Source organism: Adiantum capillus-veneris, chromosome 21 (assembly GCF_014529385.1).
Source record: "Adiantum capillus-veneris isolate H3 chromosome 21, ASM1452938v2, whole genome shotgun sequence".
NCBI classification, from domain to species: domain Eukaryota; kingdom Viridiplantae; phylum Streptophyta; class Polypodiopsida; order Polypodiales; family Pteridaceae; genus Adiantum; species Adiantum capillus-veneris.
Window position 1 is genome coordinate 142223098 of NC_140951.1, and position 23225 is coordinate 142246322.

The 23225-nt window shown below is 41.7% G+C and overlaps 1 protein-coding gene across 1 annotated transcript in view; it reads left to right on the plus strand.

Moving 5' to 3' along the window:
- Nucleotides 1–11540: 11540 nt before the first annotated feature.
- LOC147431854 (putative methylesterase 11, chloroplastic) overlaps nt 11541–23225 on the plus strand; it is a 56488-nt gene continuing 44803 nt past the window's right edge. Inside the window, exon 1 of the mRNA XM_086494326.1 lies at nt 11541–12061. Within this exon, the coding sequence (XP_086350452.1) occupies nt 11750–12061 (312 nt within the window). The 5' untranslated portion in view covers nt 11541–11749. The remainder of the gene's footprint in view (nt 12062–23225) is intronic.

The window sequence follows — 23225 nt, forward strand, 5'->3', positions numbered from 1 at the left end:
AGCTCCTTTTTTAAGTCTTTGATGTCCTGCATGTTAGCACTTGCAATCAACATGTCATCAACATACAACATTAGGATAATGAATTTCCCATCTCCCAAATTCTTCATGTAGACGCAGTGATCCGAGTTGCATCTTGTGAATCCATGATCCAACATCCATTGATCAAACTTCAAGTACCATTGTCTTGATGCTTGCTTTAAACCATACAAGCTCTTCTTTAATCTGCAAACCATTTTCTCCTTACCTTTTACTTCATACCCCTTTGGTTGAAGCATGTAGATTTCCTCCTCTAAGTCACCGTGAGGAAATGCCATATTTACATCCATTTGCTCGAGATTTAGATCATGAGCAGCCACAAGGCTTAAGACAAGCCTAATTAAGTTCATTTTTACAACAGGAGAAAATATTTCATTGAAGTCAATACCTTTCTTTTGAGAAAACCCTTTTACCACAAGCCTAGACTTGTACCTTTTCTTCCCACCTTCTTCTTCCTTCAGCTTGTACACCCATTTGTTTTGAAGTGCGCACTTACCTTTAGGCAACTCAACCAATTCCCATGTTTGGTTGCGATATAGTGAGTCCATCTCCACTTGCATGCTCTTCGTCCATTCTTCTTTGGATTCATGTTGCATAGCTTCTTCGTATGATTCTGGCTCTCCAGAATCTGAGATCAAGAGATGGTTGAAGGAAGGAACAAACCTTTCTGCAGGTCTACTTGCTCTTGTAGATCTTTGTGGAATAGGTTGAGGCTCCTCATTTGGTTGACGTTGTTGCACATTGTCACCGCTTGCAGTCCTTGAGTCTTCACCGTCCTCAAGTTCCATGTACTCATCACTTGTTTCTTTTGTTTGTTTTCTTTCCAAGTAATCTTTGTACATATTTTGTTCATTAAAAATTACATCCCTACTCCTTAAGATTTTACCATCTTCAAGATTCCATAGGCGATACCCAAAGTCACCTTCTCCATAGCCAATGAAGAAACACTTTTTAGACTTTGCATCTAGCTTTGATCTTAGGCTTCTATCTATGTGCATGAAAGCCTCACACACAAACACTTTGAGAAATGCATAATTCACCGGTTTACCTGTCCATGCCTCTTCTAGAACTCCCCCATCCAATGCCGTTGAGGGTGACCGATTGATTAAGTACACAGACGTACTTACAGCTTCCGCCCAAAGCTCAAGCGGTAGGCCTGCATGTAGCCGCATGCTTCGTGCTCGCTCCATGATTGTCATGTTCATCCTTTCCAAAATACCATTTTGTTGAGGTGTCCTTGGGGTTGTCCTTTGCCTCCGAATGCCATTGCTAGCACAAAAGCTTTCAAAAGCTTGGCTACAATATTCACCTCCATTGTCGGATCTAAGGCATTTAACCATGGTACCTGTTTCATTCTCCACAAAGGCTTTCCACCTTTGAAATATGGAAAATACATCGGATTTATTCTTCATGACATAAACCCATGTTTTTCTAGTCGCCATCGTCTATGAATGTTACATAGTACAATGAGCCACCAAGTGATGGTGTACTTGCAGGACCCCAAACATCAGAATGAACCAACTCAAGTTTTTTATTTTTTCTTTCATTTCTTGATTTTTGAAATTTTACCCTCTTTTGTTTACCATAAACACAATCTTCACAGAACTCTACGTCCACTTCTTTCAAACCTGGTAGAAGCTTATTTGTTTGAAGGATTTGCATTCCTTTGGCACTCATATGCCCAAGCCGGTAGTGCCACACCGCACTATCAACTTCTGTAGTTGTTGCACAAGCTGAAGGTTGCGTGCTAACAATACACAAGTAAAGTGTACCGACCTTTTCTCCTTTGGCAACCACCAAAGATCCCTTTGAGATCTTCCACCGTTTGTTTCCGAATGCAATGTTGTGACCTTCATCGTCCAATTGTCCTGTAGAGATCAAATTTTTCCGAAGAGAAGGAACATGTCTAACATCTTTAAGCTTCCATTCATTTCCGTTAGCAGTTTTGACAAAAATTGTACCTTTGCCGACAATCTCACAAGCTTCATCATCTCCCAAGTATACATACCCAAAATTACCTTTGGTGTAGTCTTGGAAATGTTGCTTGTGTGGTGTCGCATGGAAGGAAGCCCTGGAATCTACTATCCAGGAATTAGACACATTGTCTAATGAGATAATTAGAGCATCTTGCTCCACTTTACCTGCCACATTGGCCTCTGATGTTGGCTTGTTGTCTTGAGACTCTGTCTCCTTCTTCTTCTTGGACCAGCAATCCTTCTTGACGTGGCCCTTCTTGCCGCAGTTCCAACATTCAAGAACTGACTTTGTGCGTGACTTGCTCCGTCTTGAGCGATCACGACCCTTTTGGTTTTTGAACCTCTCCTTAGGCCTTCCTCTTGTTTCCACTGACAATGCAGCACTTGATGATTCTCCTGTGCTTCTCCTTCGTATTTCCTCGCTTAGGAGAACACCCACAACATCATCAAACTTAAGAGTATTTGAGCCAGAAATAGAATTACTTACAGCCATCACAAGGCTGTCCCAACTATCCAGTAGAGATGATAGTATAAGGAGAGCTCGCACTTCGTCATCGAAATTGATTTTCACCGATCGAAGTTGACTTATGTTTGTGTTAAAGTCATTTAGGTGTTCTGCAACTGAACCATTCTCTGTCATCTTTAGATTGAACAAGCGCCTCATAAGAAATACCTTATTGGATGCCGATGGTTTCTCGTAGAAGTCGTCAAGTGACTTCATCAAGTCCTCCGTGGTCTTCATCTCCGAAACATTGAAGGCCACCGTTGACACCAAGCTTAACCGGATTGTTCCCAGTGCCTTTCGATCAAGGACAATCCATGCTTCATCTGCCATTGTTGCGGGCTTCTTTGCAAAACCGCCTAGTGGCAAATAGAGGTCCTTCTGGTAGAGATAGTCTTCAATCTGCATCTTCCAATGTTGGTAGTTTTTGCCGTTGAACTTCTCAATCTTGAGCTTCCCTTCCTCTGCCATAACTCCCACTCAATTCAAGGAATCCTTTCCTTGAGATAATTTAGCTACGAGCAAACCTTGCTCTGATACCAGTTGTTAGGAAATAAGACGTAGCTAAATAGATAATTGAGTAGATTACTTAGTGGAGAGAGACAGATTTACATACACGAGATTATAGAGTAGCGAGAGAGAGAGAGAGAGAGAAGAGAGTACACACGATATACGTGGTTCACCCAATGTGGGCTACGTCCACGGGAAAGCAGCCACTCAATGGCTTTAGTACTTCAAAACAAGAAGTAGTTTACAAAAGGATTATACCCTTAATGGAGCTCCCGCCTTGCTTCACTCTCACCACCTCACACTCACCTTGTTGCATCAACTTCACAATATATGAAATGTGTGTAGAAATGGCCTCCTTTTATAGGCCAAAAGGGCTGCCCTCTCTCATGAGAGGCATCCATGTGTAGCCGCCCTTGTGTAGATAAGTCCAAATCGGACCCTTCAATCCGCCCATGTGTGGCCGTCCTTGAGAAGACAAGTCCGCTTTTGAATTCGGCCACCGGCCATTGAATTCGGCCACTGGCCACCGGCCATTGACTTCTGACCACTTTCCGGTCGCCGTCCGACCATACTATTCTGGCGAAAAGGAATATTCCAGCGAGGGAAAAAAAAGTCTCAGGGGGCTTCCGCCCCCGAGGCCCCTAAAGTTGCCCTTGATTTTTGGCTGTGAAAATTTTGGTTTCCGACGAGTGATTTTCCTTTACGCACGATGGCTTCTCCTCATAATGGGGGGCTTACAAATGTACGCTTTTACCATAGAAAATTACAAGGGTAAATCAGGCTCCATACTTAACACAAAGAGGCTAAGAAGAAAGAGGGTGGTTCCACTGCAAATGCTGATTCCACTACAAATGCAGTTATTGTTGAGTCTTCTGTGAAAAGAGACTATGCTGCTGATGTTGATGCAGAATGGACTTTTAGTGTAGAGTGAACCTATAATCCTGTCGTTCTGGATGCATGCATATCAGTTGCTGTAGATTCACATGTGTGGTATTTTGGCAATGGTGCTACAAAGCACATTACCTCACATCATGATTTGTTCACCTCTCTTCACTCTATCACTCATGGAAATTCAGTTACTTGTGCCAACAATGCCTCTTATCCGGTTCATGACGTTGAAAAGATTGTGTTTACTGTTGCAAATGGTAGTTCTTTTACACTTTTTGATGCACTTTATGTACCTAGGATTAAGAAGAATCTTTTGTCCGTATCTGCACTTGCTAGACTTGGTCTTGTAGTCAAATTTGTGGATGACAGATGTATAGTACATGATCTCAGTTTCGGTGATGAAATTGTTGCATCTAGCATTTTATGCCATGGGTTGTATAAGCTCACTTTGTATGACAACTGTGGGCGGAATTCTGCAAATGCAGTTTCGAATTCAAAGTCTATCTTAGATGCAAAAATTTTGCATGCTCGTTTTGGTCATCTGAATTTTGCTAGTTTGTGAAGGCTATATTTTGGGTAAGATGCAACCTTCTAAGTTTCCAAAGGATGGTTCAGTTAGGGCCACATGTAGGTTGCAGCTTGTGCGTAGTGATGTTTTTGGGCCCATGAAAACTCCATTCTTGGGAAATTACCTTTACTTCGTGACTTTCATTGATGATTACTCGAGGCATGCATGGGTTTCTGCTTAAAGCAAAGTCCGAAGTATTTATGTGCTTCAAAAAATTTCTAGCTATGGCTGAAAATGTCTCGAAATGTACTATGGACACCCTCCGTTCCGATCGAGGGGGGGAGTATATGTCTCATGAATTTAATGCATTTCTGGCTAATCATGGGATAAAGCACCAATGTACAACGCCTTATACGCCTTAGCAAAATGGTGTTGATGAGAGGAAAAACAGGTCACTTATAGAAATGGCACGATGTATGGTCAAAAGTAAAGCTTTGCCGCATTCTTTTTGACTTGAGGCCATCATGTGTGCCACTTATGTACTAAAAAAGTGTCCTACAAAAGCTTTGCAGTCTATTACTTCATATGAAGCATGGCATGATAAAAAGCCTTCTACTGAGCACGTGCGTGTTTTTGGCTGTTTGGCATATGATTTGGTTCCACAAACACAATGCAAAAAATTGAATGATAAGGCTGTCAAATGTATTTTTTGTTGGTTATAAATGCTGAAAGCAAAGGTTACAGGTTGTATCATCCACAAACAAAGCGTATTCTGGTTTCACGAGAATTTTGTTTGTGGAAGATTCTGTTTAGCCCTTGATGTCATGTGCTAGAGACAATAATGTAAGCTCAAAGGACATTTATGACACTTTGTTGCCTCTTTTCAGTGGTGGAATCTTGAATGTAGATTCCAATGAGGCAAATGTACAGCCTATGGGGGTTTCTGAAAATGTTACAGATCAGCAGGCTAGAAGTATGCCAAAATGGCTGGTGCATACATTGCGTGATAGTAAATTGGATGCACCTTTGTCTATTCATACTCGTTCAGGTTCGCACCATGCGTCTTATGCATTAGATTGTTATGCTTTGGCTGTGTCTAGCTTATATGTTGTTGAGGAAGCTCTGTCTTTTGATGAAGCACAGAATCTAGAAAATTGGATGGCTGCCATGTTATCAGAATATGATGCACTTATAGAAAATGACACATGGACTTTATATGATTTTCCTCCTTGCAAAAAGGCCATTGGTATGAAGTGGGTTTACAAGTTGAAACACAAGTTGGATGGTGAGATTGATCGCTATAAGGCTCGACTTGTTGCAAAGGGTTATGCACAACAAAAAGGCATAGATTATGAAGATACTTTTGCTCCCACTTGTCGTATGACTACTCTGAGTTTTCTATGTGCATTGGAAACTCATTTTGGTTGGGATGTACATCAATCAGACATTGTTACTACTTTCTTGAACGGTGACATATTTGAGGAAGTTTATGTAACGCAGCCTCGCGCTTTTGTCAAGAAAGGACAAGAGGATAAGGTGTGCAAATGTAACAAAGCTTTGTATGGGTTGAAGCAATCTCCTCGTGCTTGGTATGAGAAGGATGACACTCATTTGGTCAAACAAGGCTTTCATAATAGTTGAACAGAAAGCACATTGTATGTAAAGCATGAGGGTGATGCACTTCTCATTGTGGTTCTTTATGGATGATTTGTTGATCACTGGACCAAATGAGAGACATATTGATGAATTTAAGGCTGATTTGAATGCTACTTTCAAGATGAAAGATTTGGGGTTGTTCCATCATTACTTGGGTATACAATTTAAGTAGTGTGATGGTGGCATTGCCTTGTGTCAGAAAAGTTACATAGAGACATTGCTATGTAAGTTTGGACTTGAGGATTGCAAACCTATTGCCACTCCCATGGAAACATGTTTGAAGTTGAGTCTACATGATGTTGATGATCCTGTTGATGTCACTCTTTACCAAACTATTGTTGGCTGCCTCATTTATGTATGCAACAGAAGGCCGGATATTCAGTTTGCAATCTCACAGGTCAACAGATTTATGCATAGCCCAAGGTCTAAGCATTTGCAGGCAGTCAAAAGGATTTTTTGCTACTTGAGTGGCACTTTGCATCTTGGATGTTTTATCCCAAGGGGGGATCATTGCCACCAGATTCACATGCTTTTTCGGACTCAGATTGGCCTGGTTGTTATGACATACGAGTGTCCACAAGTGGTTTTTGTTTCATGCTTGGCAATTCATGTATTTCATGGTTGAGCAAGAAGCAACCTACTATGGCCACTTCCAGTTGTGAGGCTGAGTACTGGACCCGTCTTCACAGCTACGGTTGAGTGTGCATGGCTTAGACGCCTTATGGCTTATTTGGGTGTTGGACAAGACATTGCCAACATCATCTACACTGACAATCAAAGCGCATTGGCAGTTGTGAGGAACCCAGTTTTTCATGCTGGCACAAAGCACATTGAGGTGCATTACCACTATGTCAGGGAGAGGCTCTTAGCAGGAGAGATCATCTTGGCTTATGTGCTAGCACAGGACAATCTTGCAGATCTTTTCACAAATTGTCCTGCAAGAAGTTTGAAGCTTTCCGCAAAGCTTTGGGCTTGCTCCTCTTTGTGGACTGATCCTGTCCTCAGGTCATGGCACTTCCCTTTACTCTTTGTGCCAGCCCTCGTTCACCGCATCACTCCCAGGGTGGGATTTGTTAACTATACATGTGGTAGTGATGTGTGTGAACACACTAGGACCGCCGGGACATTTTTTCCCTCTTCGGGAGGTTTTTTCCCCCCGTGCATTGTCTATATGCTCATCACTGTAGGGCTATCCATCTTTCCATTGCACACTAAGTAATACACTCTCTGTTGTGTGCCTTGAGCTTCCTTTGTCTTCTCCAAGCTGTGTGTGCTTTCTTGCAAACCTAATTCCAACAAACGTCTCACAAAATATTCCTTATAGTGTCTACCTTGAACATAATATGGAAGTTCTTGTTGTACTTATCTCAAAAAATGTAGTGCGACAACATAGGAGGCTTCTCCTATTTAAAGAAATTGACTATCTTACTTTCTTGGAGTGTATTGGATTTAGAATTTGTAGTCCATAGCAATTCAATTGAGTCTCAATTCTCTCAATAGTATACCCCTATGTTCACATTGTCTGTCTTGATTCTTTGCATGAGTTCTGAGTTTGCCAAGACATACCCATCCCAAAGGAGGAGGTTGTTCAATGATATCCTCTACCAAAACCCCTTGTTCTACAACTTGTTCCAAAATGTCTACATTGTTCGGGTTTTCTATCTTCTCATATATAATCCCCTTTTGATCCATGTATGTGTTCCCTTGTTTGTTGGTTCTCATTTCATCCTCAAACACTCTATCATGGTGATATAGTGTTTAAGCTCCATGCCCATTCTACATATGGTGAGTAAAGATACGTTTAAACCTCAGTGTGGTCTCTGTACCAGATTGACATTGAGTTGATATGGAAGCCTACTTGATTAACACGATATTTGGTAGAAGCCTTACACTTTGGGTCTCTCACAACATCCCAATTGCACCAAGAATAGAAGATTAGTCAAATTTGGGTACCAAATTGATGACAAATATGGATGTGGACCTTCGAGTTAGGGGTAGCACGATAGGCATAATACGAAAGTCTCAAGTGATGACAAATATGGACGTGGACCTTCTAGTTAGGGGTAGCACGATGGGCATAATATTACGAAAAAACACCAATAGATGATCCTAATGAAGTTAATTCAAGCACAAGGATATCACAAGGGCTACTAGTATACTTGTTTGATTACCTAACCTTAACCACCAATAACATCTCAAAAAACACAATCAAACTCTACCAACAAAGCCAAACACTTCAATGCATCAATGTATTTAGAGAGTCGAGAAAGAAGTGGAGTCATCTACTTTGAAAAAGAACAAAACTACCACAAAGGTGATGGAAGCCAAGTTGATTAAACAAATATGGAAAAAGAAACCTCTACTGCCATTTTGGCGCTTCAACAACCCTCTTTTTGAGGACTCAACTAGGTAGTGCCAATAAATGTGTGAGACGTTAGTCCCAAAGGTTTTAAGTAACACTCTCTATGGTCTAAATTTCTTAGCCAATAAAGGTGTACGGCATTAGTCCCAAAGGTTTAAGTAATACTCTCTATGGTCTAAATGTCTTAGCTATTTTAGGTATTGTTCATCCTAGCAAAGTTGAGTATATCTAAGTTGTGTCTCTCATGTGGGTATAGATGAGCATAAGAGTCAAAGGTTATGCTCCCTTTAGCTGAAAGAATCTAAGTGTTACAACCCTATCACACATCAAGTAAAGGTGGAGCAAGAATGTTGTTTTTGATGATTTGAAGAGCCAGTATGTTGATGCAAAATATGATTTTGGGCCTGATGTAAAGCAGAATGTGGATGTAGAAATGTAGGTGTGTAGTCACAAATTTTGAGTGGACCGCAAGGGTCACCTAGTTCAAGTTATTCTGAGAATCCATGGAGTGGTAGGCTGCATGAGAGAGTAAGTTGTGTAATTCCTTCAAATATATTAAGAAAAGGGGAAGAAAATGTTGACGATGTCCCAAGCATTCAAATTTGAGTGCAAGTCGTAAATATGGAGATTCAAGTGGCTTGAATCAAAGTCTTGATGAGGAATTTGGTATAACTGTGGGTGTGGGTGCAAAGAAGGATGTAGGCAAGAAATAGGGCACCTGGTAGTTATCCTAGACCACAAAGATATGGGAGGGTAAGGAATCATATGCAACGATTGACTTTGATGGTGAACCGTCGAAATAGCCCGAAATCAGTGGCTTGGGAGACAATGCGTCCACCACCAAGTTTTTATGTCCCTGAACTTGGACAATCTGAAGTGAAATTGAGACAAATATTTGCCCACCACATTTGTTTGTCTAAAAGTTGTTTCTGAGACAAGAAGCATCGTAAACTCTGGTGGTCGGTGAACATATAATTATGTCGCTTGCCATTGTGCATATATGGAAAAGATTGTGTAAGATGTAGAGCCTACTTGTTTTGAGGACGTTATTGGAGATCCAAAGTGGGGTCAAGCTATGGATGAGGAGATGGCTACCCTTGATGCTAATGACACATGGGTTTGGTTCCATTGCCAAAAGGAAAAAATATAATTGGGTGTAAATGGATTTACAATGCATAACGTAATGCAAAAGACTTGTCGAGTAAATACAAAGTGAGATGGTTATGCATAGGCATATTACATCGATTATGAGGAGACTTTTAGGCTTGTGGCCAAGATGGCTATTGTGTGTATTATTACTGCCATGGTTGCACCAAAAGGTTGGGTTTTGCATCAAATAAATGTGAAGAATATGCTCTTGCTTGGTGATTTACAAGAAGAGGTGTATATGGAGCAAACATAGAGATATGAGGATGTCAGATATCTTGAGTATGTATGTAGACTGAGGAAGTAGTTCATGGGATCCTAGAGCTTGGCATGAGAAGATTACAATGCATTTGATTACTATCATTTTTTGTATGGTTGATGCGGAGCACTCATTGTGTATCTGCGCGAGAAAAACACATGTACTATGATCAATTCATCTATGTGGATGATTTGATTGTTGGTGACAATCGTGAGTGGTGACAATCATGAGACTAAAGTTGAGCATGTGAAAGGCCTCTTAAAGCAAAAAATTTACATGAAGGATTTGGAAGAGCTATGCACTTTCTCAGGCACAAAAATTATACGCATGAAAAAGGGCGAATGGCCATTACGAAGGCAATATGCATTGAATTTCCTATGAAAGTATGGTATCAAAAATTATAAACCTATTTCTTTGTCCTTGAATTATTAGGGCATATGTCCATTACGAAGGCAATACGCATTGAATTTCCTATCAAAGTATGGTATCAAAAATTATAAACATATTTCTATGCCCTTGAAGGTGTGACCTTATGTGGGTGATGTACTCAAGAATGGCACTATGTATAAGAAGATTGTGGGTACCTTGATCTACTTGACAATCTCACGACCAAATGTAAATTACATAGTTGGGCTTGAGAGCCAGTTATGTAGCTTCCTAAAATGCCACACTTGAATGTGGTGAGGTGCACATTACACTGTGAGAGTGCTACATTATATTATATGCTCTTTTATGAAGCTATCACGAAGGTGTAGCTACCTCTATGGTTTACATAGATGAAGGTTAGGCTGGTAGTCTATCTTATCAACGATCTACCAACATATTTTTGTTTTCACTTGGAGCAACAAGGAGCATCCCATGATTGCTTTGTTGAGTATAGGGGTGCTGCAATGACAGCATGTGAGGTAGCATGGTTGGAGATGCTACTTGGAGAGTTAGGCATATAAGCCTCGCTCGTTGTCCAAGCTCCCACACTTCCCCTAGTGATGGAGTAGCTTTGTTTTTGAGGGGGCATGCTCAAATTCTGCACTCTCTGAACCGTGCCTTAACCAAATCTTTGTATCTGGATAATGGGAGGTGGAACCGTAGAAGAGGACATGTGGATTGGTCTTGTTGCATGTATTAATTGGACACTGTGACCTTTAGTTGGACACACGACCATCTTGTAATGTATCTGGAAGGACCCAAGATCCAATGAACTGACGATGTTGCAACATGCATCGACCCAAAGCTTGGGTGAAAACAGGGGGGAGGGGACCCCTTACCGTTAAGTGCCACATGGTCCAAACCATGGGATCAAGGGCTCTTGTGCAAAATCAAAGGCGATCTCGTCCGTCTGTGGGTAAAAACTAAACTCAAGATCTCGAGTTTAGTTTTCATGGTGGGATCCACAAAAACTAAACTCGAAATTGTGAGTTTAGTTTTTATGTTGAGATCCAGAGCTTACCTTCAAATTGATATGGAATCACATCTATTTCAACCAAACGCACCAGACATGTTGGGATCCCACGACGAGGTCTCATTAAAGACCCTGTGCCATTTAGTCATGAAGGGGGGGGGGGGCTTTGACTGCAACGACCTTTTGACTCGTGCGGGAAGGTTCAAACGGAAACAGTCATCCAACCACCCCAACACTTTTGACAAATGTAACATGGGTCCTTTTGCTCTTATAAAGTGCCAATATTCTTTTTGCTCGAAAACAGTTCCATATCTTCTGCCTCGGTTTTGCTTTGCAAAGGAACTGACATCTTTGGCAGCAGAACATATTTTGTGTTCAGCTGCGCAGCAGAGCCCTGCTTCTCTCCTCTGCTTTGTGACGAGAAAAAGAGATCAATGCCCACCGTGGGTAAGCCGAAGCAGGAAAGCTCTAATTGAAGATTTAGTGGGGTGGGTGAAAGGGTAAGAGATGGGTAATGCGCTATCATGTGTGTTGCCGCCCATGCACAGGTCGAGGGCGGCCACATGGAAGTCGAGCAAGTCGTACAAATTTCCCAGGTCTAAATCCAGCAGGCAAGCAAAGGCAGAGGAGGAACTCCTGCAGCAGCAGGCACTGGCCATGGCACTTCTGCAGCAGCAGCTTCGCTTTGAGCGGTCAGCTTCTGTCCGGAACCACAAGAGTAGCACCACCCCCAAGCACAATCTTCCTCGAAGCTCCAGTGCCAGAGGCCCCCATGTCACCGACCCTATCTTGCAACCTCATCAGCTCCTCCATAACCAGGTCTCTCTCTCTCTCTCTCTCTCTCTCTCTCTCTCACACACACACACAAGCGCCCACACACATGCCACACTATTTATTATAATAATTCACACAGATAGATTACAAGTTACAACTAGTAGCGAATTGGAAGATGCATAATATATATAGAGAGAGAGAGAGAGAGAGAGAGAGAGAGAGAGAGAGAGAGAGAGAGAGACTAGCCTCATCTTATATGGCGTCGGGTCGGCCCAGGGGGATCAAGGGCCCAAAATTATGTTGCACGAAACATTTCCAAACTAGAAACGTCAACTTGTATACTAGAACATGAAATGGTAATCTGCAGGACCAGGAAACGGTGGGGGACACTCAATCGAGAGCAACCAACCAGAGAAAAAAACAGTGGAGATACACTCAATTGAGAGTAGCCAACCATGCGGGGGTACACATGGAAGCTTCCTTCGCTTGCGATCGTACTGAGAGGAGAACTCCGTAAAGTTCTGGAAGTTTAGGGTTCTCTATGTGTTGTGCACAGAAAGTATTCTAGTCTCTGTAAATGTTTTTTCCTCTTTGATTCTCAGAGTTCAATTTTGGCCAAGAAGGCGTTCAGGACTGCTAGAATCATTCACCCCTGCCAGAAACTCAAAAAACGTGTTTCCAACAGCTAGGGGTGGCGTTTCCTGCAACACAGGCCCAGATAGAGGGAAGGCGTGTGGCTTTGATCTCTGCCGTCCGATCGCCACGGTGAAGTAGGGTAAACTAGGAGTGAACTAGGGGTGAAGACGGCGCACTGGGTTCACCCCCTAGTCCACTAGCCTCGCGGGGTGCGGGTCAAACCCGGGACCTCTTGATTGCCACACGAATGCCCTATCGCCCTATCCCGCATCGGTAACCATGTCGGCACGCTAGACGTACACTATCGTAGTTCATGCCCCGAGTTCATTCTGAGTTTAGACCACCACTAATTCACTCCTAGTTCACCATGGTGATTGGACGACGGGTAGGTTTCCTACAAATTGAAACGGTCTTGCATCTATCAACCACCTCAACACTTTTGAAAAATGCAGCCATCCCTCCCTTCTACTCTTATAAAGTGTCAAAATCTTTTTGCCCGAAAACAATTCTGTGTCGGTTTTTCACTCCTAGTTCACCATGGTGATCGGATGACGGGTAGGTTTCCTACAAATTGAAACGGTCTTGCATCTATCAAGCACCTCAACACTTTTGAAAAATGCAGCCATCCCTCCCTTCTACTCTTATAAAGTGTCAAAATCTTTTTGCCCGAAAACAATTCTGTGTCGGTTTTGCTTTGCAAAGGAACTGACATTTTTGGCTACAGAGCCCTGCCTCTCTACTCTTCTTTGTCATGAGAAAGAAGAGATCAATGTTCATCGTGGGTAAGGCGAAGCATGAAAAGAAGTACCTGAATTGAAGATTTAGAGGGGGGTAGGTGAAGGAGTAAGAGATGGGTAATGCGTTATCATGTGTGTTGCCCATGCACAGTTTGAGGGCGGCGGCCGGCCACATGGAAGTCACGCAAGTCGCACAAATTTCCCAGGCCATGTTGGGCATGTCTGCAATCAAAGTGCTCCAAGAGATGACATCCTCCTAGAGAGGATGCCCATGAAGAACGTGTACTGCCTTATTTGACAAAGGCTCGCAATCACTTGTCAACTTAGTTCACAAATATAGAAGCTTGGAATTTTTTGTGCTTTCGTGATGGTATTACATTTGGTATACACATTTACCAAAGCATTGCCAAGCATGACATCTTTCTCTAACAATTGCTAACTCTCTCATTGTGAATTCTCTCACCAATGTCAACGTCTTGCATAAGGGGAGAGTCCAAGAGCTTCTCTATCCTAACTCCCTAGGTTTACTATGGATTAAGTGAATTCCAAGAAACATCATAGTGAAGTGGAGGCTCACCAAGGCTGTGTGCTCTTACAAGTGCACTCCATTTTATAGGTACACACATATCAACATATTCCCCAAGTACTTCTCTCATGACTCAGGCACCATGCGTGTCCAAGTCTATGTCTCAAGTTCTCCCGGGTTTCCAAACTCCTTGGATGGACAGGCATTGGGATTATAGGGATTGGTCGCCTTGATCATTGTTTCCGGTGTCATCAGTTTGGACACATGGCATGGGAGTGTCCTACTTTTCCTCGTCCGTAACAGAAGACACAATGCTTTGGCTTAACAAGCATTCCTTCCCTCTTAAGGACCAGGGTCTATCGCAACCTGTCTCACGCCTCCATGCTTTCCATCGACAACAACCTACTCCGCAACAGGGCCTTGCTTTTACCCATTGTTTCTACACAAAGAAATTTCTAGTCCCGTGCTCGAGCGCGCTATGTGTTTTGGCAATAGAATGTGGATGTATTGCCTCTTATGTATACCTAGATTGTTGGGTTTTGACTTCAACAATATAGAGCCTTATAGGACTTTTTAGGGTGTTACTTTTCTACATCTTGCGTGTATCTCACTAGTTGAGCAGGAATTAGGATGCATGGGATAGATTTATGTTTGCGATTGCGGTAATGGATGCATGGTACATGCCTTCTGCTTTGGCAGTGCTAGGAGCGAGAGTATCATACAACCTCGGGCTGCATGATAGATCAAACTAGGAGTTTCCACAAGATGCCTATTTCATTGAGAGAGACACGGGTTAGGTAGGAGCTTTTGTATGTACATATTACAGCAGATGAGATCTTAGTTTGCCCATCATGCCTCGGTTTCCACATGGATTGCTAAGAGGGATAGGATGAACAAGGATTTCGTTCACTTGTAGTGGGACTTTCAATTGTAGCATAAATTAGAGGACGTAGTTTTTCCCTTCCTGAGGGGGGAGAGCTTGTTTACTTGATCAAGAGTATTTATGTCACAAAGACAAAAGCGTAAACTAACATTTAAATGAATATTATAAATTCAAGAGAACTCAAAGCTGAGAGAAAGTTTGACACATCATTGGGACCAGAAGATGGGCTGCCCCCCCCCCCATAAAGAGAATATCTTTATTACTAAGGGAGAATTTTTACAAGCACAGGAACAAGGAAAACACCCGTCCTCAATTCTTTCTTGTTCTATTCTTGCTATTGACTGAGAAAGTGTACCCACTCTCTATCTACTAAGAGGATTTCTCCTCTTCTGAGAGACTTTTTGGAAGTTCTTAATTAAAAGAGTTTATCTTCCAGAATATCCTTGGAAGCTCTCTTAAACAAGAGTCTACCTTCCAAAAAACCTTCTTGGAAGCTCTCATAGAGGAGAGTGTATTTTCCGCTAACTGATTCCCTTCATACTTAATCATTCCTGCAAGGAACACAAGAGAGAAACACGCAGAATGCACACATACGCTTGCTATAATTTTCTGCACACAACATGAAATTCTTACGTGTGAGCATTCTAATGCCGAAACGAAGGCCTTAACTTTGTGCATGCGTAGGATAAGTAGAGAAGACTGAAATTCTATGAGTGCTTTGCTGAAAACCGCCCTAACTGAGATGATAAGGGGCTGAAAACAGAGAAATTACATCCACTACGCTCTAGGAAGAGAGGGTTTGTCGCAACTTCTCGAGACAAAACATGTGTCTATGGCTGTGAGAACCCTTGTTCTAGACAATGGGAGCTCAGAGCTACCACATATGTCACAAGGGGTTGCTCTCAAGCTCTAATGGAGAGCTCCACCGCGTAGGGCACGCTCACATTAGGAGGGGTAGGAGCATTGTCAACTCCTAAAGAGGGAGGGGTGCTGCTCTTAAATAGACTAGAGGGAGAGAAAGGGGCGCTAGAAGATGAGGGAGAGTGAGAGAGAGATTGCATCAATAAGTGTGCCAAGTGGCACACTTACTTTTAAAACTTTAATTTAACACTAGTCTTGTAATGGGCCACAAAAGTGGCTAGAGCCACTAGATTCTTGTAGTTTAAGCATAACTTTTACATATGACGTAAAACTTCATGAAACTTCTTGAGCATCTTATTTGGATGTGTTTAAGACTCTGAGAGTCATATTTGAGCTAAAAATGCTAAAAATAATTTTTTTTTCAACTTTTTTATAAAGAGCCTTTTTTTTGCATAAAATTGTAATTTACTACTTAACTTGGGCGAGTAGTAAATGTTGTTAGTCTTTATGCCAACAACATAGGAGTGCGATAGGCTCATTACATACTTATTGAGGGATTTTCAAAGAAGTTTGGTCTTTTCAAAAACAAATGGGTCTACCATTGAGTCCATTTAGTAAAATTATATGCATTTTACCAAATTAGTCCTTAGAGATGACCATGCAAAAACAACTTCAATCCTTGATTTATTCTCTTAACATTTTTTATCAATTCATACTATGTCTTGGGCGTATTTCCCTGAAAGGGTTTTTGTTTAGACATCTAAATAGTTGTTAAATTTATTTTTAAGGAAAGCCTCTTAAAGCCACAAAAGTGGCTATTTTTTTACAGGACTCTTCAACTTTTAAATTTTAAAAGTTCCCAAGTCACTTTAACAATGTGTAACTAATTCACAAATGTTAACATTAATTCTTCCCATGAGAACATCAAAGGTTCTCGACACAATGCCGCAGTGGCACTACTCTTGCGTTACCTGTTCACACTTGTCTGACCACTTGCCCGAGCACAAACAGTTAAAGTTAATTTAACTTGCTTATCCAAGGCCTTATTAAAAGTAATGAAGGCCTTAGGATTACTGTTCTAAGGACCCCATCTCATTCTTGTGCTCGCACTGACGCGCGTAATTTTTATAAGCCTAAAGTCTGAGGCTTTTGTCTTACCCTTTTGAAGGCCCGATTTTCCAATCACTAAGGCTTCATGATATTTTTTGCTAGGGTCTCCTTGAGGTGTTCTAGCCCGCATTTAGGCACACGTAAGGCCCTAGAACTACTGGTTCTATTCTGACGTGCATACAACTAATTAGATAATTATTTTTGGTAAATATTTTATTATTTACAAAATAAATATTTCTTAGTAAATAAATAAAGACTAACATTGTTACATTCCTCTTGATTCTAAACAATTGACCTCAATTGTAGAGCGTCAACATAACTGTGCAAGATGTTTGGGTAATCCTTGAGATTTGACTCAGTCATCCACTTTGCATCCTGGACTTTAGTTGTCTCTATGAGGGTGTTCTGGCTGAAGGATTTTCTCAATTTCATCAACTTTTGGAGGATCTTTTTGTATTTGAGCCACGGGAGGAGAACCAACATATGGTCGGAGAAGACTTACATGAAAAGCATTATGGATGTGCGAATGAGAAGGCAAATCCAATCTAAACGTCATATTATTGACTTTATTTGTGATTTTGAAAGGGCCGTAAAATCTATGGGAAAGTTTAACGACTTTTCCTTTTCCGACCTGCTTTTTCAATCTAGCTTTCTCAAATTTAAGCAGGACATATTCTCCTTTTTCAAGATTGAGATTTCTTTTGTGCTTGTCTGCTTTTCTCTTATGCTTCTCTTCAGAGCGAAGAATCGCTTGTTTTACTTGTTGATAAGCGGTATCAATATCACGCACAAATTTGTCTGCGGCAATGATGTTTTCTTTGGTAACTAAAATAGGCAATAAAGGTGGCTTCCCATAGATAATTTCAAAGGGAGCTTTACCAGTTGAGGAATGTATGGTATTATTATATGCAAACTCATCTAATGGTAAGTACTGTTTGCATTTAGATTGTTTTTGAAACATAGCATTTGAGAAGGTTTAAAACAGTGGCATTAGCGATTTCGCTTTGACCATCCGGCTATGGATGATAAGCTGATGAAAAATCAAGCTTAGTCCCCAAATTCTCAAATAGTGCTTGCTAAAAAAAACTAGTCATGCGAGGATCTCTATCGCTGGCAATAGTTTTTGGCATTCCATGATGTTTAAAAATCTGAGCTAGAAATACTCTAGCCATGTGGTCAGCTTTGATTGTTTTCTTACTGGAAGGAAATGTGCTTGCTTATTGAATCTGCCTATAATAATAGTCTAGATTGCATCATTTCCGTTCTTTGATTTAGGAAGGTCCGTAATAAAATCCATGGCAATACTTTCCCATGGCATGTTAGGCACAGGGAGTGGTTGAAGCTTGCTATAAACTTTTTCTCTGTCATATTTCATTGTTTGACATACTAAACACTCACGAACATATTTTTCAATGTCCGCCCCGAGTGTTGGCCAAAAGAAAAACCTTTCTACAGCATTAGTAGTTGCAAAAATCCCTCAATGGCCTGCATAGGGAGAATCATGTGCTTGTGCTATCACCTTTTGTCGTAAGGGTTAAGCTATGCATATAGCTTGTTGGTGATATAATGTATTATCTTTAATAGAATAAGGTGGCCTTGAGTGTCCTGCTTGGAGTTCGGCCCAGATCGTGTGTCGTAAGGGTTGAGCTATGCATATAGCTTGTTGATAATATAATGTGAAACAGGCCCGTAGGGCGGTAGACTTTGGCTTTCACCCGAAACTTTACTTTAAGTTTTAACACACAGAGAAACCTTGCAGAAGGAACCTGTAACGGGAATTAACACTTCAAAGCACACACAGCTCGGAAGCTAGAATTCTCCGAGTAGACGTTCCCCTTTCGGTATTTCTTTATTCCTTTAGAGGGCAAAGTTATAAAACTAGAGTCCTCGGGATCTTCACCTGTATCCAACTAGACCACACCTGTTGTTGCAAAATTTCGGCAGCATGACGGCCCCAAAACTCGCCCTGAACAAATCCCCTTCTAGACCTCGCTTCCAAAGACATAAACCCTCTGTCTTCAGCCCAAAAACAGCAATTACAGCTTGCTGTATTTACTGGTTTTTACCATGTTTTCAGCCCTAAGCAGTCCCGGAACTGTCCTCTAATAGTGGGGCACTCTAACAATGGGGCACTGTTCCCAATGCTTTTGACATCCATACGACTGCAAAACAATACAAAAGAGCACATAACCAGCGTTGAAAATGCACCTGTAAGGTGAGGTTATCACCCTCACCGGTGCTTGCTTTTGGAGTAGCAGTTAGCTACTCCTGTTTCTGCTCAAAGAGGTTCTTGCCTCGGCACATAAGCATAAGACCACACAATTGTACGTAGGTCAAATGTAGAGCCCTCTTGTCGGGCATCACGTTATTGCACGTAGAGGAGAGAGAGAGAAGTGTAGAGTGTGTAGGAGATCCCTTCTTGCACTTCACTGTACATGGGAGGGAAAGCTTGTACACAATAGCTCTTAACCGGTGTGACAGGAAATGAAAGAATGCGCTCCCTTGCTGATTTCTACTCGCCCCCCCTTCACATTTTTTGTAAATTGGGCAAAAAATGCGACTTGGCACTCATGCATACAATTTCCCCGCATTGGGCTTCCCGCTTAAAAATCTTTCAACAGGTGCATCAATTGACTTAGTGACAGAGTAATAAAATGTTCCCCTTGTCATTCTGAAGCTAATGACGTGAACAAATTTCGTGGCCCAAAATAGCAGTTTCCTAAATTTTAGGAGATGCTTCCGTTACTCTCACTGGTCATCCGACCATCTTTCACCACTAGGACCACATCTAAAAATGCAATATACTTAGGTGATTTTCTCTGGGTGACCCCACCTTGGCACTGTGCCTCATTTAAGTTAGTTTCCTAGTATCCACCATATTAAGTGCGGCGAAGGGACCTAAATGACGTTGAACTGAGCCTAGACACCCTTTTACTACTCAAATTCCACTGTTGACCAACTTCCCTGCTGCGGTGAAATTACCGTTTCACACTGGCGATACAATGTACGGCCATTTGCAACTTCAAAAAGGGGGTCTCAAAAATTAAACAACAATCATCGGAAAGAAACCAACAACTAAGATTAGCAGTTGCCACGTCCTCGTGACATAATGTATTATCTTTCTTAAAATAAGATAGCCTTGAGTGCCCGGATCGTAGCAAAATTTGCATCTTGAGGGTACATCTCACTAAGAGATTCTAGTTTCTCGTGATAAATAGTTGTCAAGGCAGTGACCTTAGGACGTCTAGAGAGGGCATATGCAACGACATTCTTGTTTTAGAAGTATGTAAAATCTAAAAATGAAATATAGAAAGAAAGTTGGCCGATCTCATCTGTTTTGCTGATAACTTTATCTGTGTGAGAAAGTAACGAAGACTCTGATGATCTGTCTTAATTACAAAATCAGCTCCTTAAAGATAACGTTTCCATATAGAAAGAGCATGAATTATTGCCATTAGCTCTTTCTCATAAATGGAAGCATGCAATTTTATATCTTTAAGGCATCGGCTTTCATAAGCTACGGCGTGATCCTCTTGGTTTAAAACTGCTCCTACACAATCTCCAGATGCATCGCAATATACCTCGAAAGGTTTGTGAAGATCAGGGACAATGAGGATAGGTCCGTGACTGAGTAAATAGTTAAACTTCCAAAAGCTTGTTTTTGTCCAGAACCCAATGGAATGGAATCCGCTTCTTAGTCAAATCATGGAGAGGACCGCCTATGGTAGCAAAGGCTTGAATGAAACGCAGATAATAGGAACAAATGCCAATAAAACTTTGAACATCATATATTGTAGTTGGCATAGGCAATTCTACGATTGCTTGAATCTTGTCAGGATCCATGGGATTAAATCAATTGTATGATCCTTAGGTCGAGAGAGTGGAAGTTCATTTGGAAGTTCATCCGCAAAACAATCTTCAAAACTTTCTTGCAACTTATTTCTATCTTGCTCTAAAGAAGGAGAAAGTTGTGAAGAAGACATCTCTCTCTTGCAAAAATTAAGTACGCTAAAACACACTTTTTTGTTTCTTTTTTAATTGCAATGTGGTTGGCGATGGGAATACGCCAATAACTTGCATCCGTAGTTAAAACATAATGCTTTCCTTTATAATCAAAGGATAGGGTTTTTTGAACATAATCAGGGATGGGATGCATCTTGTAGTGACAAGGCATTCCCACGATTACATCACATCCCTAAGTGAAGCTAATAAGAAAGATTCTTGATCTTTGTAGTTGTCTATCTTTAAATTCAGCTTCTCTATAATAGGAGTAGAACTATAGTTTTGATTTTTAAAAGCAGATGATGCTTGGATAGAGACACCAAGGCGGTTGGGCTGTAAATTGAGGTCTTGAGCAAGTTGCATAGAGATGAAGTTATCCGTACTTCCTGGATCAAACAATACAAGTGCCCGTTGGTTGTTAATGCTGCCCCATGCTTTTAGAAGGGATCTTTCTTTACCATCCTTTGTGGTATTACCCTGCACATCTGGTATTGCATTCGAAGAAGGGGGCTGTGGGGTTCTAGTTGCAAGTGTGGGACAATCACCCTTCATGTGTCCAATTTCTCCACACTTGAAACATCTCCCTTCACTCATATAGGTTCTCAATCCTGTAGGGGAGAGAGATTTCCCTCTCTTGGGCTGATTAGGTTTTGCTTTTGCAACTGAGGCAGTTCTTTTCTTCTTTTGAGAAGAAGAAGTAGAAGTGGGCTGATTGTTAAGAGCTTTCTGCTTGGCATGATAAGTGCTTTGTTGTCACAAAGTGATGACGTGTTTGCCCGAGAGCATGCGGGAAACCCTAACCTTGACTGTTGCTGAAAACCCTAATTATGGACCCTAACCCTAAAACCTGCAAACCCTAAAATCTGCCAAAAACCCTAAAAACAGCAGAAACCCTAACCCTAACCCTAACCCTAAAAGGGCAGCAGGCTGAATCCCGGAAATTGCGGGGACTTGATGACGTGGCACCATACGGCTGAACCCGCTTTTTGCGGCGCATTCTACGGCAGCCAGCTGCTTTTCTCTACGCAAATTGCAAGGAGATAGAGAGAGAACTCATTGCTTTATTTTTGGACAAAAGCTCAAGAGAGCTTGTGAGAGAGAGATTTTGCTTTTGATTTGAAGCTTTTGGGGCTCTGCTTTTGGCATCCCTTGTAAATTAAATATGTGAGTCGGGCTCCCACTCTGCAGAGCATCTGGACGTAGAGTTTGAGAGTGAGACCCGATCCAGTCTTGTACTTTGAACTGATTAATACATAAAGAAATACCGAAAGGGGTGCCCGTCTTTGGGGCCAATATCTCTAGGCACAGAACTCCGCCGGGCCAGTGCAAATTTATTGTGAACTGTGAACTGTTTTGAAGTGGTTATTTGGTGCTGTTGTGATTGATTCTTGACTTGGAGTGTCCAAGTTTGTTACAGTGGTATCAGAGTACGGCCGATTTCTCTTCTACGGGAAATCCGATCTGAATTTTTTTTCCGCGGCACCTATGGCTTTACGCAAGGATCAGTCGACTCCCTCTGCATCCGGAGATGTGGGCAGGGATCACAACGAAGATTCTGGCAGAGAGTATGGCCCGCCTCGGCCTACTCTGGTGGAGCAACGAGAGATGAAGCGTCGTCAATTGATCGGCGATGCAACAAAGATGATGCTCAGTTTTGCGAAGGACCCGAAATTGGCAAAATATATGAGCGAGACTTCTTTTCAGGAAGTGCACGAGCAGTGGCAGAAAACCACAATACCACCCTCGAAACCCGCTCTCAAGAAACCTTCTGCTCACAAGTAATATTCAGAGAAGGAATTAGAAGAGGTGGTTGATGCACAGATTGCTCAGCTTTTTGACCCGCAGAACAAAGCTAAAAAGCACGGCAAAAAGCAGAAGAAAGGCACTGACTTCCCGGGTTATTTGGGTCGTCAGTCGACATTTGATAAGGCAAAGAAACAGAAGAAGCGTGTTCGATTTGAAGGAGTACCCAGTTCTTCTTCTTCTTCTTCTGACAGTTCTTCTAGCTCTTCAGATTCGAGCGAAGAAGACAAAAGGCAAAAAGCGAAGCCAGAAACAACGCTTCGGAAAGGGCAAGAAAAAGGCAAAGAAGTCTAAATCTCGCCCAGTGAGTGACAGTTCTACAGAGGACTCGTCTACAGACAGTTCAGACTCTGATGACGGCAACTTTTATGCGAACAAGAAGAATTTTTATAAAGCCAACCAAGTATGACTTTCTGGAAGATAAAAGCAAGAAAGTTCGAGAGTTTAAGGAAGGTGGACAGTCGATCAAATTTGACACTTTTTCAGGATACAAAGATGCTTCGAAGGCTGTCTTTTATACAGCAGTTTGACATCACTTTTGCGGGAGGATGCTACTTAGAGCACTCCAAGATTCGGAGAGCTGCCTCTTACTTATAGACGAACGCTCGAACTTGGTGGTCCACGCTTCTTTTAAACAAGACTGCGCCAGTT